The sequence below is a fragment of the Crocuta crocuta genome, unplaced genomic scaffold (assembly GCF_008692635.1).
Source record: "Crocuta crocuta isolate KB4526 unplaced genomic scaffold, BGI_CrCroc_1.0 scaffold175, whole genome shotgun sequence".
NCBI lineage: Eukaryota > Metazoa > Chordata > Mammalia > Carnivora > Hyaenidae > Crocuta > Crocuta crocuta.
Window position 1 is genome coordinate 3,070,273 of NW_027530988.1, and position 11,083 is coordinate 3,081,355.

At 52.6% G+C, this 11,083-nt stretch overlaps 1 protein-coding gene across 1 annotated transcript in view; it reads right to left on the reverse strand.

Moving 5' to 3' along the window:
* Positions 1-600: 600 nt before the first annotated feature.
* Positions 601-11,083, reverse strand: part of TGM1 (transglutaminase 1) — a 13,365-nt gene continuing 2,882 nt past the window's right edge. Inside the window, exons 6-14 of the mRNA XM_077770298.1 lie at positions 10,776-10,950; positions 10,265-10,403; positions 10,029-10,132; positions 6,817-6,905; positions 6,143-6,296; positions 5,783-6,064; positions 5,498-5,658; positions 4,994-5,130; positions 601-842 (exon numbers count right to left, since the gene is read on the reverse strand). Coding sequence (XP_077626424.1) covers positions 614-842; positions 4,994-5,130; positions 5,498-5,658; positions 5,783-6,064; positions 6,143-6,296; positions 6,817-6,905; positions 10,029-10,132; positions 10,265-10,403; positions 10,776-10,950 — 1,470 coding nt within the window. The 3' untranslated portion in view covers positions 601-613. The remainder of the gene's footprint in view (positions 843-4,993; positions 5,131-5,497; positions 5,659-5,782; positions 6,065-6,142; positions 6,297-6,816; positions 6,906-10,028; positions 10,133-10,264; positions 10,404-10,775; positions 10,951-11,083) is intronic.

An 11,083-nucleotide genomic window follows, 5' to 3' on the forward strand; every position in this document is an offset into this window, starting at 1 on the left:
TGGCTGAAGCTTATTGTTATTTTCTTCTTTACAATTTTCTCTGTTTTCTTAATTCTCAACATTGAGCATGTATTACTTGTAGAAACGTTCTTCGACAAGCACATTTGAAAACAAATATTGGAAAGTGGTTTTTGCTGCTCAGAGAGTACTCCAGCCTAGTTCTGCATCAAACATGTGCCTTTAAGAGGGGACTTTGATCCTTCTCACCCACCGTGGGTGCTGCAGAAGGGGAGCAGTCCCGCCCCACTCCAGGAGGGCTTCAAAAGGGTTTTTGGTCAGTTAGAAGCATTCCGGGGTGGAGGAAACTGGTCAAACGTTCAAGGTTGTCCTGACGCTAAGCAGGCCCTATCTCAAGGGCTGCTGCGCCAGCAGCAGGGACAGACGGTGGGCCTGTCATGAACTGACAGAGGGACAGAACGGTTTCATTCAAAACGGTTCATTACAAAACAGTTTATTAGCATCTGTGCTGCCCGGTGCATGCGAAGAGCAGCCCCCTCCCCAGGTGCCCTGGCCTCCCCACCTGCGCCTCCAGAGAGCAGCTCCCCGGTGGGCCCCTGACGTGAGGCAATGTCCTTGCTCCTCTGACTCCAGTCCCCTCGCTCCTGGCCAGGGGTTAAGCCCCACCTCGAGATGCCATGGGGATGGTCTCCCCTGAGTGACTGTCGCCTCCAGCATTTGAGAAGAAGCCTCCGCCCCCAGGGGCCGGAGCCACGTCCACCTGGATGACACCATGCACCTGGGAGAGCTGGGGGCTGTCCAAGCTGGCGATGAGCTGGCGGGGCCCTGGTCGCACAGGCACAAACTTCTGGTGCAGCGTCACTGTCTCGTTGCCCCCAATGTCCCTGTGGGCAGAGACAGGGTCATGGACCTGGGGTGGCTGGGGGTGGAGTGGGGTGAAAGGACTGATGGGGCGCCCAGGAAGGAAGCAGCAGAAGGTGGAGCCCTTCCGGCATTTCTGGGCTCAGCTGGAATCTCCACATCAGTGGCCGGGAGGATGGCCCGGGGAGTAGACAATTGGCATCTTTAAAGTGAGAAGTATGTGTGTGTGTGTGTGTGTGTGTGTGTGTGTGTGTGTGTGACTGAGAGAGAGAGAGAGAGAGAGGGATACATGTGTGCATGTACACACACACATACTATAGTGTCTTCATTTATTCCCTCCTCCATGGGCCTCTGGAAATTTAGTCCCAGACCTTCTCTCTGGGAATCACAATCTCACCAGCCTTCCAACTGGCCTCCTTGCCTCCTCTGTCCTATCTTATTTTCCCACTCTAGTTTCTAGTCACTCGGAGGTGAACTGAACCCCAAGAGGTTGGCTTCCTCGGCGCTTATGGGATGTGACAGCAGCTCCCTAACCCGACACACAGGCTCACTCTGACTCAGCCCCGCCTGCACGGCCTCATCATCCCCCACCATTCCTCCTGCCCACCAGCCCCAATAACAAGCTCCTTCCCCTCCCTTTTCATGCTTGGCTCCCGGGCTGGCTCCAGGCCCAGCTCACACCACATCCTCAGTGAGGGCTCCCCGAGCACCTCCTGCCCTCAGGGAAGTGAACCTTGTCCTGCGCTGAGCTCCTGCAGTAATCCGCACGTGCGCTTTACACACTGGACATGACTGCATTTCTATCACACCTGCTCGTGCCTGTTGGCATCTGTCCTTTCCTGCCTCTGCGTGAACCCTTGCCTCTGGCCCCTTCTTCAGCCCAAGCCTGCCTTGGGGTATCTACTATGGAGCCGGACTCTGTGCAGACATCTCAGTCCTCCAAGGGAATGAGCCAACACCCCACCTTCAAAGTTGGGCTCTCCTTGGGGCAAAATATTTATCTTGGAGCCTGCTTTCAAAGGGCGGCCCTGGACCATGTTGGACTCTTTCTTCTACTGCTGTTAGCTGTGTGGTTTAGGACAAGTTACTAAACATCTCTGATTCTCACTTTCTGGTCTGTAAAATGGGAGTGAATGTAAAATGAGGGGGTGGGATCAGATGGTCTTGAAGTTACCTCTAAGTTCCATGAAGGAGGGAATAAGTGGAAGGCAGGGAGATATATATGGTTTCTCCGTTAAGTTACAGACCTAATTTCTAGACTTCTTATTACAATATATAACTAGACATTAAGTCTATAACTTAACAAGTAGGCTATACTGTGGCTGGTTACAAATCTGCATTTTTAATCTGTGTCCATTTTTCCATAGATACAAACTTCAAGATGTTTAGGCTTAGGCCAGCCTTCAACACACGACTTGATTCATACTAAAATTGAACTGTACTATATCAGAATATAGCCTTTATTTGTAACGTAATTTCCAAGAAAAATTGCTTTTCGGTTTCCAGCTAGGAATGTCAAGATCTCTCCCAGCCTGGCCTCAGGGTCAGGCAAGACCTGACACACCCACGTTTGCCGGTTTAAGTTGAGCGCATCAGCTGCTACAGCTGGAATGTGCCTGAAACCAGCACAGGTAATGAAACCGACTCTCTGACAAGGACACCAGAAATTAGACACCCAAACAAGCATTGTCCTTCAATTATGTACTTGTTCAATCATGTTGCCAACATTTTAAAAAACATTTTTAGAAACTCCTCTCAGATTTGTCTTCAGAGCCACTGAAAACCACACGTACACCGTGTGCACCTAGTCTGTCTGTCTGTCTGTCTCTCTCCGCCACATGCGCCAAGCGCATCCTCTTCCTCTTTTACAGCCCAGCCTCACTTCTGATTGAAAAGGGCACACTACCCACCTTTTCCACCTACCTTATTAATTAGTCTTAGCTTTAAATGGCTTCAGGTTGTTTCTCCAAAGTCAAGTCTACCCCAGAAGGCCGCCCATAAGGACATTCTAGAGAATATGATTCAGGCTGTGGGGCAAATTCCCCAGCAGGGTTTGGAATAGACTTCCAGCCTCCCCTGGTGACTGGTTTGGTGGTGACAACAGCCAGCCATCCGGAGGAGTAAGTTTGGAATGTTTATTAAGTGGCCAGTCACCCCGCTGGGTGGCACACCTATGCTTAATGGGGTTTCCATACCACAGCCTTTGATGCGCAAACGAGAGCAACTGTAACACCTAACCCTAACACCCATCTTGGAATCTAATATATCTGAGCCAACAGCCCAGGGATTTCCCCCTTCTCAATTGTTCTGTAGACCCCCCACCCAGGCGGGCTTGCAACAGAGGGGAGCCACAGAATGTCTAAGGAGGATCTCTCTTGAGAAGCCATCATCCAATCCTTTCATTTACTGGAGAGAAGACTGGGGCCTTTAAGCTGGGGGGAGCCTCACACAAGCCCCGCAGCTACAGAGAGGGTCTGGATCTCCCGATGCTCCTAGGCTGGGGCAAGAGTCAAAGGTGTGGTGGAGTTGCTGAGGGGAGTCCAGCTCTGGGGACCCCCTGGACAGGGGAAACCCTCCATCATCTGCAGGTGACAGACGCCTATAGAGTGAGCTCACTGGGAGGCCCAGGTTGCACTCCCTTAGCTGCAGGACACCCTTGCAGGTGAAATGGGGAAAGCACTCCTTTGTGGCCTATCACGTCATCCAGGGTCAAGGCTGGGGCAAAGCTCAGGAGAACAACCTTTCAGCTTTGACCCGTTGGCAAAAGTAGGGGCCACCACCCAGCGGAGCCTGCTGTATGTCTGGGGAAGGAATGGGCAGGGTGGCCAGGGACCCTCTGCTTCCCCTACCCAGCCCCTCCGCAGGGGCTGTCCCTTTCCCTCAGGCACTCTTTGTCAAAAGAGGAAAACACCTGCCCCTGTCACCAGAAGTCTGATCTTAAAGGTCAGCCAGTCTCTGGCCTTCTCTGCTTTCCCTCTGTGCTATTCCAGGGAAGGTCACAGCAGCGTATGTGGCTCTGTGTCAGAGAGGACAGCCCAGGCCCACGCACACAGGCCCTGGGTGTGCCCTCACTGGGTGCAGGACCTCGCCGGGTCCAGGGTGAGGCCCAGGTGGGCTGGCAGACAGCCTGAGGCACAGGGCCCTCTCCTTGGGAACTGCTGCTTGGCCCTCATGGCACAAACGAAGCCACAGGCTTGAGAGCCTACGTGTCAGACGGGCCGTGGTGGGAAGAGCAGAGTCTGCCCCTTATGGGCGGGGAGGCCTCATGAGATGCGGCCACCAGCTTCCCTATCATAAGGCGGAGGTGATGGTGGCAATATTCAAAATAAGAACTACCAACAGAGGCTCGCATTGTGCCAAACCCAACACTCAATGCTTTATGTACATAGCTCACCTAATTCTCACAACTGCCTTTAGAGCCAGGGAAGGTTGCTATCCCCGCTTTCCAGCTGAGAAAACAGGCTTAAAGGAAATAAGTCACTTGCTCAAGGGCACATATCTAGTGAGTGTTGGAGCTGAGACTTAAACCTAAGTCTTCAGGATCCCAAAGCTTTGTGGTTTCAATTGTACAATGCTCTCTAAAGAACTTTAGGGGCGCCTGGGTGGTTCAGTTGGTTAAGCGTCCAACTTCAGCTCAGGTCATGATCTCGCGGTTCGTGGGTTCGAGCCCCACGTTGGGCTCTGTGCTGACAGCTAGCTCAGAGCCTGGAGCCTGCTTCGGATTCTGTGTCTCCCTCTCTCTCTGACCCTCCCCTGCTCATGCTGTCTCTCTCTATGTCACTCTCAGAAATAAATAAAAACATTTAAAAATTAAAAAAAAAAGTACTTTAAAGGACTCTTGTAGTCTGCAAATGAGATAATAATCCTGAAGTGCCTGGTCAATTCCCGAGTGGTGGGTACATGTTAGTGATGAGCAGCTACTGATTCCTACAGGAAGTGCTGGCTCCCCAGTGCGACAGTGAGGAAGGACAGGCCCAGCACTAGGTACGTGGCAGGTCTCCTTTAATGCTGCTCCCAGTGCACTAAGTCAGGAGGTATTGCTGGCTGGCTCCAGGTTGCTGCGTTGGGTCCTGACTAACTACTGTCCTGACCCAGAGAGGAAGTGACGTGGGACCTGGGGCAGTCTGGGAGGCAGGAAAGGGCAGGGGTGGGGGTGGGGAGAGACCAGACTCACCCCACATTGAGGATCTTGGGTCTCTGTAGACCGGAGCCCTCCAGCCGGAAGACGACGTTGGTAAGGGTGACAGGTAGGGGGTTCTTGAAGACAATCTGTACTTCGCACTCCTGGCCAACCACGGCTGCCCCCAATAACTAAGAGAAAAAGAGACCCACCTCCACATCAGAGACCCTGGCCAAATACAGGGGAATCATACACTCTACCAGAGAAGGGAAAATTCCAGAATCAAAACCTCCCCAAGTCCCACATTTGCTCCCCTTAGAAGAATGGGGCTCCACAGATGCCAGAGAAAAAACTCCAACCTCCTCCCAAATGGAAGCTTCCGCAGGATTGGGAATAGGAGATCCAATTTTACAGGTGAGGAAACTGAGGCCCAAGAGCCCAAAGCCAGTCCCTGACCTTCTTCCTCAGAACTGCTCGCCAGGCTTAGTATCCTCTCCCCTCCCCCTCTGACTTCCCTCAGCCCCGGGGCATCCTTGGCACCCAGCATGCTGCACTCACCGTGAGGGAAAGGTCTGGGGTGCGCAGGCGGAAGGTGTGTTGCTTGGCCAGCACCTGCCCGTTCTCCTTGACGTGGCCCGAGACGTTGAGCAGCATGGACCCCTGGTCTACAAGGTGGGGCCGGTATTCCTTGTAGGCCACGGGCATGGACACGCGGTCCGCTGCGGAGAAGAGGCAAGGTGTCACCTAGGTCCGCTTGCCCAGACACGGCCTCCTGGGGTCTCCATGTCCACAGCCCCGGGGTGCCGGGCCATCAGTGGGGCAGGGCAGGGAAGGAGCACTCACAGGCCCCTGGCGCCAACACCACTTCTTTCTTGCTCTCCTTGAAGACAGGCCCGGTGACCCCGGTGTAGAAGGTAACCGAGAGGTAGAGATGCAGCTTCACGGTGCGGCGGCTGCCGCCGCGATTGGTCAGCACCACGCAGACGGTCAAGTCCTGCCCCGTCACTGCATCCTGTGCCTCCACCTGTATCGCCACATCCTCGGCCGAGTCACGGGTGGAGTACACGTTGGGTTTGCTGCCGTGGGAGGCTGCTGTCTCCACTGCCTTGCGCTCTGCTTCCGAGCCTGGGGGTTGAGGGTAAGGGTGAGGTCACGGTGCGAATCCTCAGTGTGGACCAGAGCTGACCAGGGGGGGAACGGTACCTTCTGGGTGTTTATAAATGTGGGTGACATCATCTCGCATGTTGGATCCAATGGCCTTTGTTATGATGAGCGTACCAATGGCCTTCTCTTCCACATACACAATCTTAAAGCTGCCATCATCCTGTCTCTGCCAGTAAACTTTGTCACTGTTGACCTGTTGGGGGATGGTAGAGGGTGTGAGCCAGGAATGAGATAAACAGAGGGTCTGAGGGTGGGCCTGACCCCTACCCCCCACCCGCAGCTGCCTTCCCCTGAACCTAGGAGCTGCAGGGAGGGCTGGATCCAAAGGTTAGGAACTTCCTGGCACAGCCAAACTCGGAGACTTTCCAAGCTGAGCCAGATGAGGCCAGAGAGCAGGGAAGAAACTGGGAGGCTCCTTGCAGTGCATTTTGGCATTAATAACAGTAATCCCTTATGCTCATTCACAGACTTTATGACTTATAAAGCAGTTTCATACCCATTATTTCTTTTGATCCTGAGTACAGGAAGCACAGCAGCCATTATTATCACCCTTTTACAATTGTGGAAACCTAGACTCTAAATGAGTGACTTGCCCAAGGTCACACAGCTACTCAATCAGCGGTGAAGTCAGGACCAACGAGAGAACTGAGGCCTGACACCAGTGCTCTGGTGCCTCCAACTACCCAAGAAGGCATCTGGACCACAGCCCTCACCTCGGCAAAAATGAAGGGCGTGTCGTACTTCATGTAGACCAGGCCATTCTTGATGGACTCCACAGAGCAGGGGCCACAGCAGAAGATGCCTAGGGGAGCAGGACAGAGGTGAGAGACCCATGGAGGCTGAGGGGATCCTCTGATCCTGGGGAGAGGCCCACCCACCAAACCCAGTGCCCACAGCCTCAGGTCAGCTGCCACCTGGTCCAACCCAGGGAAGGATCATAAAGAAGAACACAGTTCCATTTGGCTTCAGTCAGTGAGGGCGGGGCCAAACGTGGGACCAGCCTGCCTTGATAACCAAATCATCAGCACATCCTTCCTCTACTGGCCGAAGCTGGGTGTCGGCTGGGACCCCCAAAAGTCAGGAACCCTGTCCTGCATCAAGACAAACCCAGAGCCCAGGGTGGCTCTGCTTGCAGTCTGGGAAAGCAGCCACCATTTCAGAAAGATCCAGAACAAACCCTCAGCTCCATAGCCTGTGGTGTGTCCTCTCTGTGGGGAGGGTGGGGGGGGNAAAGGCTTGACAAGACAGGGGACAAAACAGGAAGTGAGGGCCATTCAACAGGAAAGATTCTTAGAAAACACCTGGCATTTTGGTTTCCTTTTACAGATAGGGAGGGACACAGGCTCAGGGAGGCCAAATAAATGTCAGGATCTGACAAGACAGTCAGATACAGAAAGAATGGGAGAAGCTAATATTTACTGAATAGCAACTATGTTCCAGGCATGCTGCTGTCCTCTCGGATGTATGATGATCTCACTTAACTCCCCCAACAACCCTATCTGGTATATATTATCCCCATATATTTTTTTAATATATATATATTTTTTATTTATTTCTAGGAGAGAGAGAGAGAGAGACAGCGTGAGCAGGGGAGGGTCAGAGAGAGAGGGAGTCACAGACTGAAACAGGCTCCAGGCTCTGAGCTGGCAGTCAGCACAGAGCCCGATGCGGGGCTCGAACCCATGAACCGCGAGATCATGACCTAAGCGAAAGTCGGACGCTTAACCGACTAAGCCACCCAGGCGCCCCTATATTATCCCCATATTATAGAGAAGTGATCAAGCTGGAACCGGGTCTGGGTCTGGCTGGCCTCGGAACCGCTGCCTGCTGCCCACCCCATTACTTCCCAGAGTGGGCACGGGAGCTCAGACCTCCCGATGTCCCGGGCCAGGCTGTCCCAGCATCGCGGGCAGCGCTCAGTTGCACAAGGTGAGGGACACCGTTCACAGAGATGGTTGAGAGGGAGGAATGTAGGCGAGGCAAGAGCTATCTGGCTTGGGGTGAGGAAGGGAAAGGTGGGGAAGAAGGCAGCCGGAGGGGCAGGCCTGGCTGCCTGGTGCTGGAATGTGAAGGTGGAAAGGGACGGCTGTTTGAGAACGGAGTGTACGGCAGATGTGGTGTTTGTGGGAATGTGTGTGCCGTGGAAAAGACACCAGTAGGTCATGCCATCAGTGATGATCTCTTAGGGCTGGGTTATGGGGCCTACTTTCTTCCTCTGACCTATCTGAACTCTGGCATTTTTCCATCCTGTACACACAACTCGTCATGGGCCACAAAACAGACAAGAGAGGAACTTGGTGAAAGTCAGAATACACGAAGGGGGTCAAGGCCTGGTGAGGCTCTGCTGCTGACCTGATGCCCCGTGCCCTAGAGAAAGTTACTCCACCTCTCTGGGCCACCCCTTCCCACGCATCCCACAAGGGCCTGCAGTGGTCTCAAACCCAGATCATCTTCAGCGTCACCAGAGGAGCTTTCAAAAATGTAGATCTAGGGGTGCCTGGGTGGCTCAGTTGGTTAAGAGCCCAACACTTGACTTTGGCTCAGGTCATGACCTTCTGGTTTGTGAGTTCAAGCTCTGCATCGAGCTCTATGCTGACAGTGTGGAGCCTGGTTGGGATTCTCTCTCTTTCTCTCCTTCTCTCTCTGCCCTTCCCCCTGCTCACATTCTTTCTCTCAAAACAAATAAATAAACAAAAAATATGTAGATCTATCCCTGAAATATCTAATGTGTCAGGTCTGGGGTGGGACCTAGACATTTACTTAAACAAAACAAAAACGGGGGCACCTAAGTGGCTCAGTCAGTTGAGTCTGACTCTTGATTTTGGCTCAGGTCATGATCTCATGGTTTGTAAGTTTGAGCCCCGTGTCAGGCTCTGTGCTGATAGAGCACAGCCTGCTTGGGATTCTCTCTCCCTCTCTCTCTCTCTCAAAAATAAATAAGCACTTAAGGGTGCCTGGGTGGCTGAGTAGTTAAGCATCCAATTTCAGCTCAGGTCATAATCTCCCAGTTTGTGGGTTTGAGCCCCATGTTGGGCTCTGTGCTGACAGCTCAGAGCCTGGAGCCTGCTTTGGATTCTGTGTCCTCTCTCTCTCTGCCCCTCCCCCACTCATACTCTGTCTCTCTCTCTTTCTCTTTCAAAAATAAACATATAAATAAATAAACAAACATTAAAAAGATAGAAAACAAAAATAAAATCAGAAATGTCCTGAGAAAGAATAGGGAACTTTTATGTCTTATCTTATTCAATTCTGTACTTCCCCCCCAACTTCCAAGCTTGTGTTGCTTAGTATGTATTCACGACCTTTTTAACTTAAAAAAATAGATAAATAAAATGGTCCTTTAATTAATTACCTCTGGGATGTGTAAGTAAAAGAGCAAATGAGAAGAGTAGGTGTGCTAGGGGGAGGAAAAAGCTTTCACTGAATTTTCTTGAATCTTTTGACTTTTGAGCCACCTGAATACATTAACCATCATAAATAAAGATTTAGGCAAATAGAGAGTTATGCAGAAATGTAAAAATAACGAAAGGCCACACAGTGATTAAAGAAACATGGGGGTCTACAACAAACTTCAAGAAAATAAACTGAATGTGTATGTCTTTTAAAAAGAAAGAGAGATATGTGGAAACTAATTTGACAATAAACTATTTGTAAAAAAAAAAAAGAAAGAGAGAAAGAAAGAAAGGAAAGAAGAGAAAGAAACAAAGAGAGAAAAAGAAAGAGGAAGAAAGAAAGAAAGGCAGGAAGAAAGAAAGGAAGGAAGAAAAGAAAGAAGGAAAGAAAAAAAGAAAAGAAAAGAAGAAACATGGGGGTTAAAGGGCCTGGTTCTATTGCCCAGATGGTGCTGACGCTCAGGGCTTATTTCCCAGGTTGGGAGACGGGGAGGGGCCAAGGGGGCACAGGAGCCTGGTGGGGCCCGTCTCACCGCTGCTGGTTTCCTGGGGCGTGGCGTCTACCACCTGCCACCCATCAAAGCCAGAGGGCAGATCTGGCCTCTTCATCCAGCAGTCGTTCCACACGTGGAAGTTCCTGGATGGACACGGAGGGAGCGCTGGGTCTGAGCAGCCTGCGCAGGGCCTCCCTGCACCCTCAGGGTCCAAGTCTTGGTCACCGTCCCTTGGTCACCAGGGATGGGGCACCCTGCCCTAGCCCCAGCCTCACCAGACAGAATCGTGGTTCAGGTGCTCGAGAGGCTTCATATTCTCGTCAAAGTAGATGTCCATGGTGAGGGACGTGTCTGTGTCATGTGCCGAGTTGAAGTTGGTGACAGTGCGGGTAGCCAGGCCCAGGCAACGCAGCACTACGGAGGAGCCAGGGTTAGAGTTCAGGGCCCGGGCGGGAGTGGGGTGGTGGTGGGCAGGTGAGGAATAAATAGCAGGGGACAAGGGGTTGGCAAGCTGGGTCAGGGGTCAGGAGGCCTTTGGGCCAGGGAGCGCTGGGGGTCAGGGGAAGCCAGGCCACCTGCCTGGCCTTGTACCTGCCCAGCCCTTCTCCCTCCTCTCCCCTAGGCCTCCCTAGGTAGTTAACACTAATTAATGATAATTAAGGTCAACCTACCATCCACCCTCCCCCCCACCTGTCCCTGCACTGTAGCCACTGCTGGGTGGGGCTCTGGTTTCCCTCCCTCTTCCTTGTAGGGCCCAGGCTACTCCTGTCCCAGCCCCTCCACTACCTGTTGTGGTCACACCGGCGAAGACCCAGCACTGGCCGTAGGGGACGGAATAGCCAGTGCGTAGGTAGCTGAGTAGGATCTCCACGCTGCCCACCCAAGCCGAAGGGTTAGTGCCTCGGGAGTAATCACCAGACCAGTTTCCGATCAGGACCCCATTGTCATCCAAGGAGTTCACCTGCCCAGGACAGGACGGAGTTAGGTGGAGTTGAGGGAGAGGCTCAGGAGCTTCCATGTGGTCCCCAGCCCTGCCTCGGCCACCACCCCTTACCCCTAGCCAGCCTGAGCCCTGCCCAGCCCTCCCAAAGACA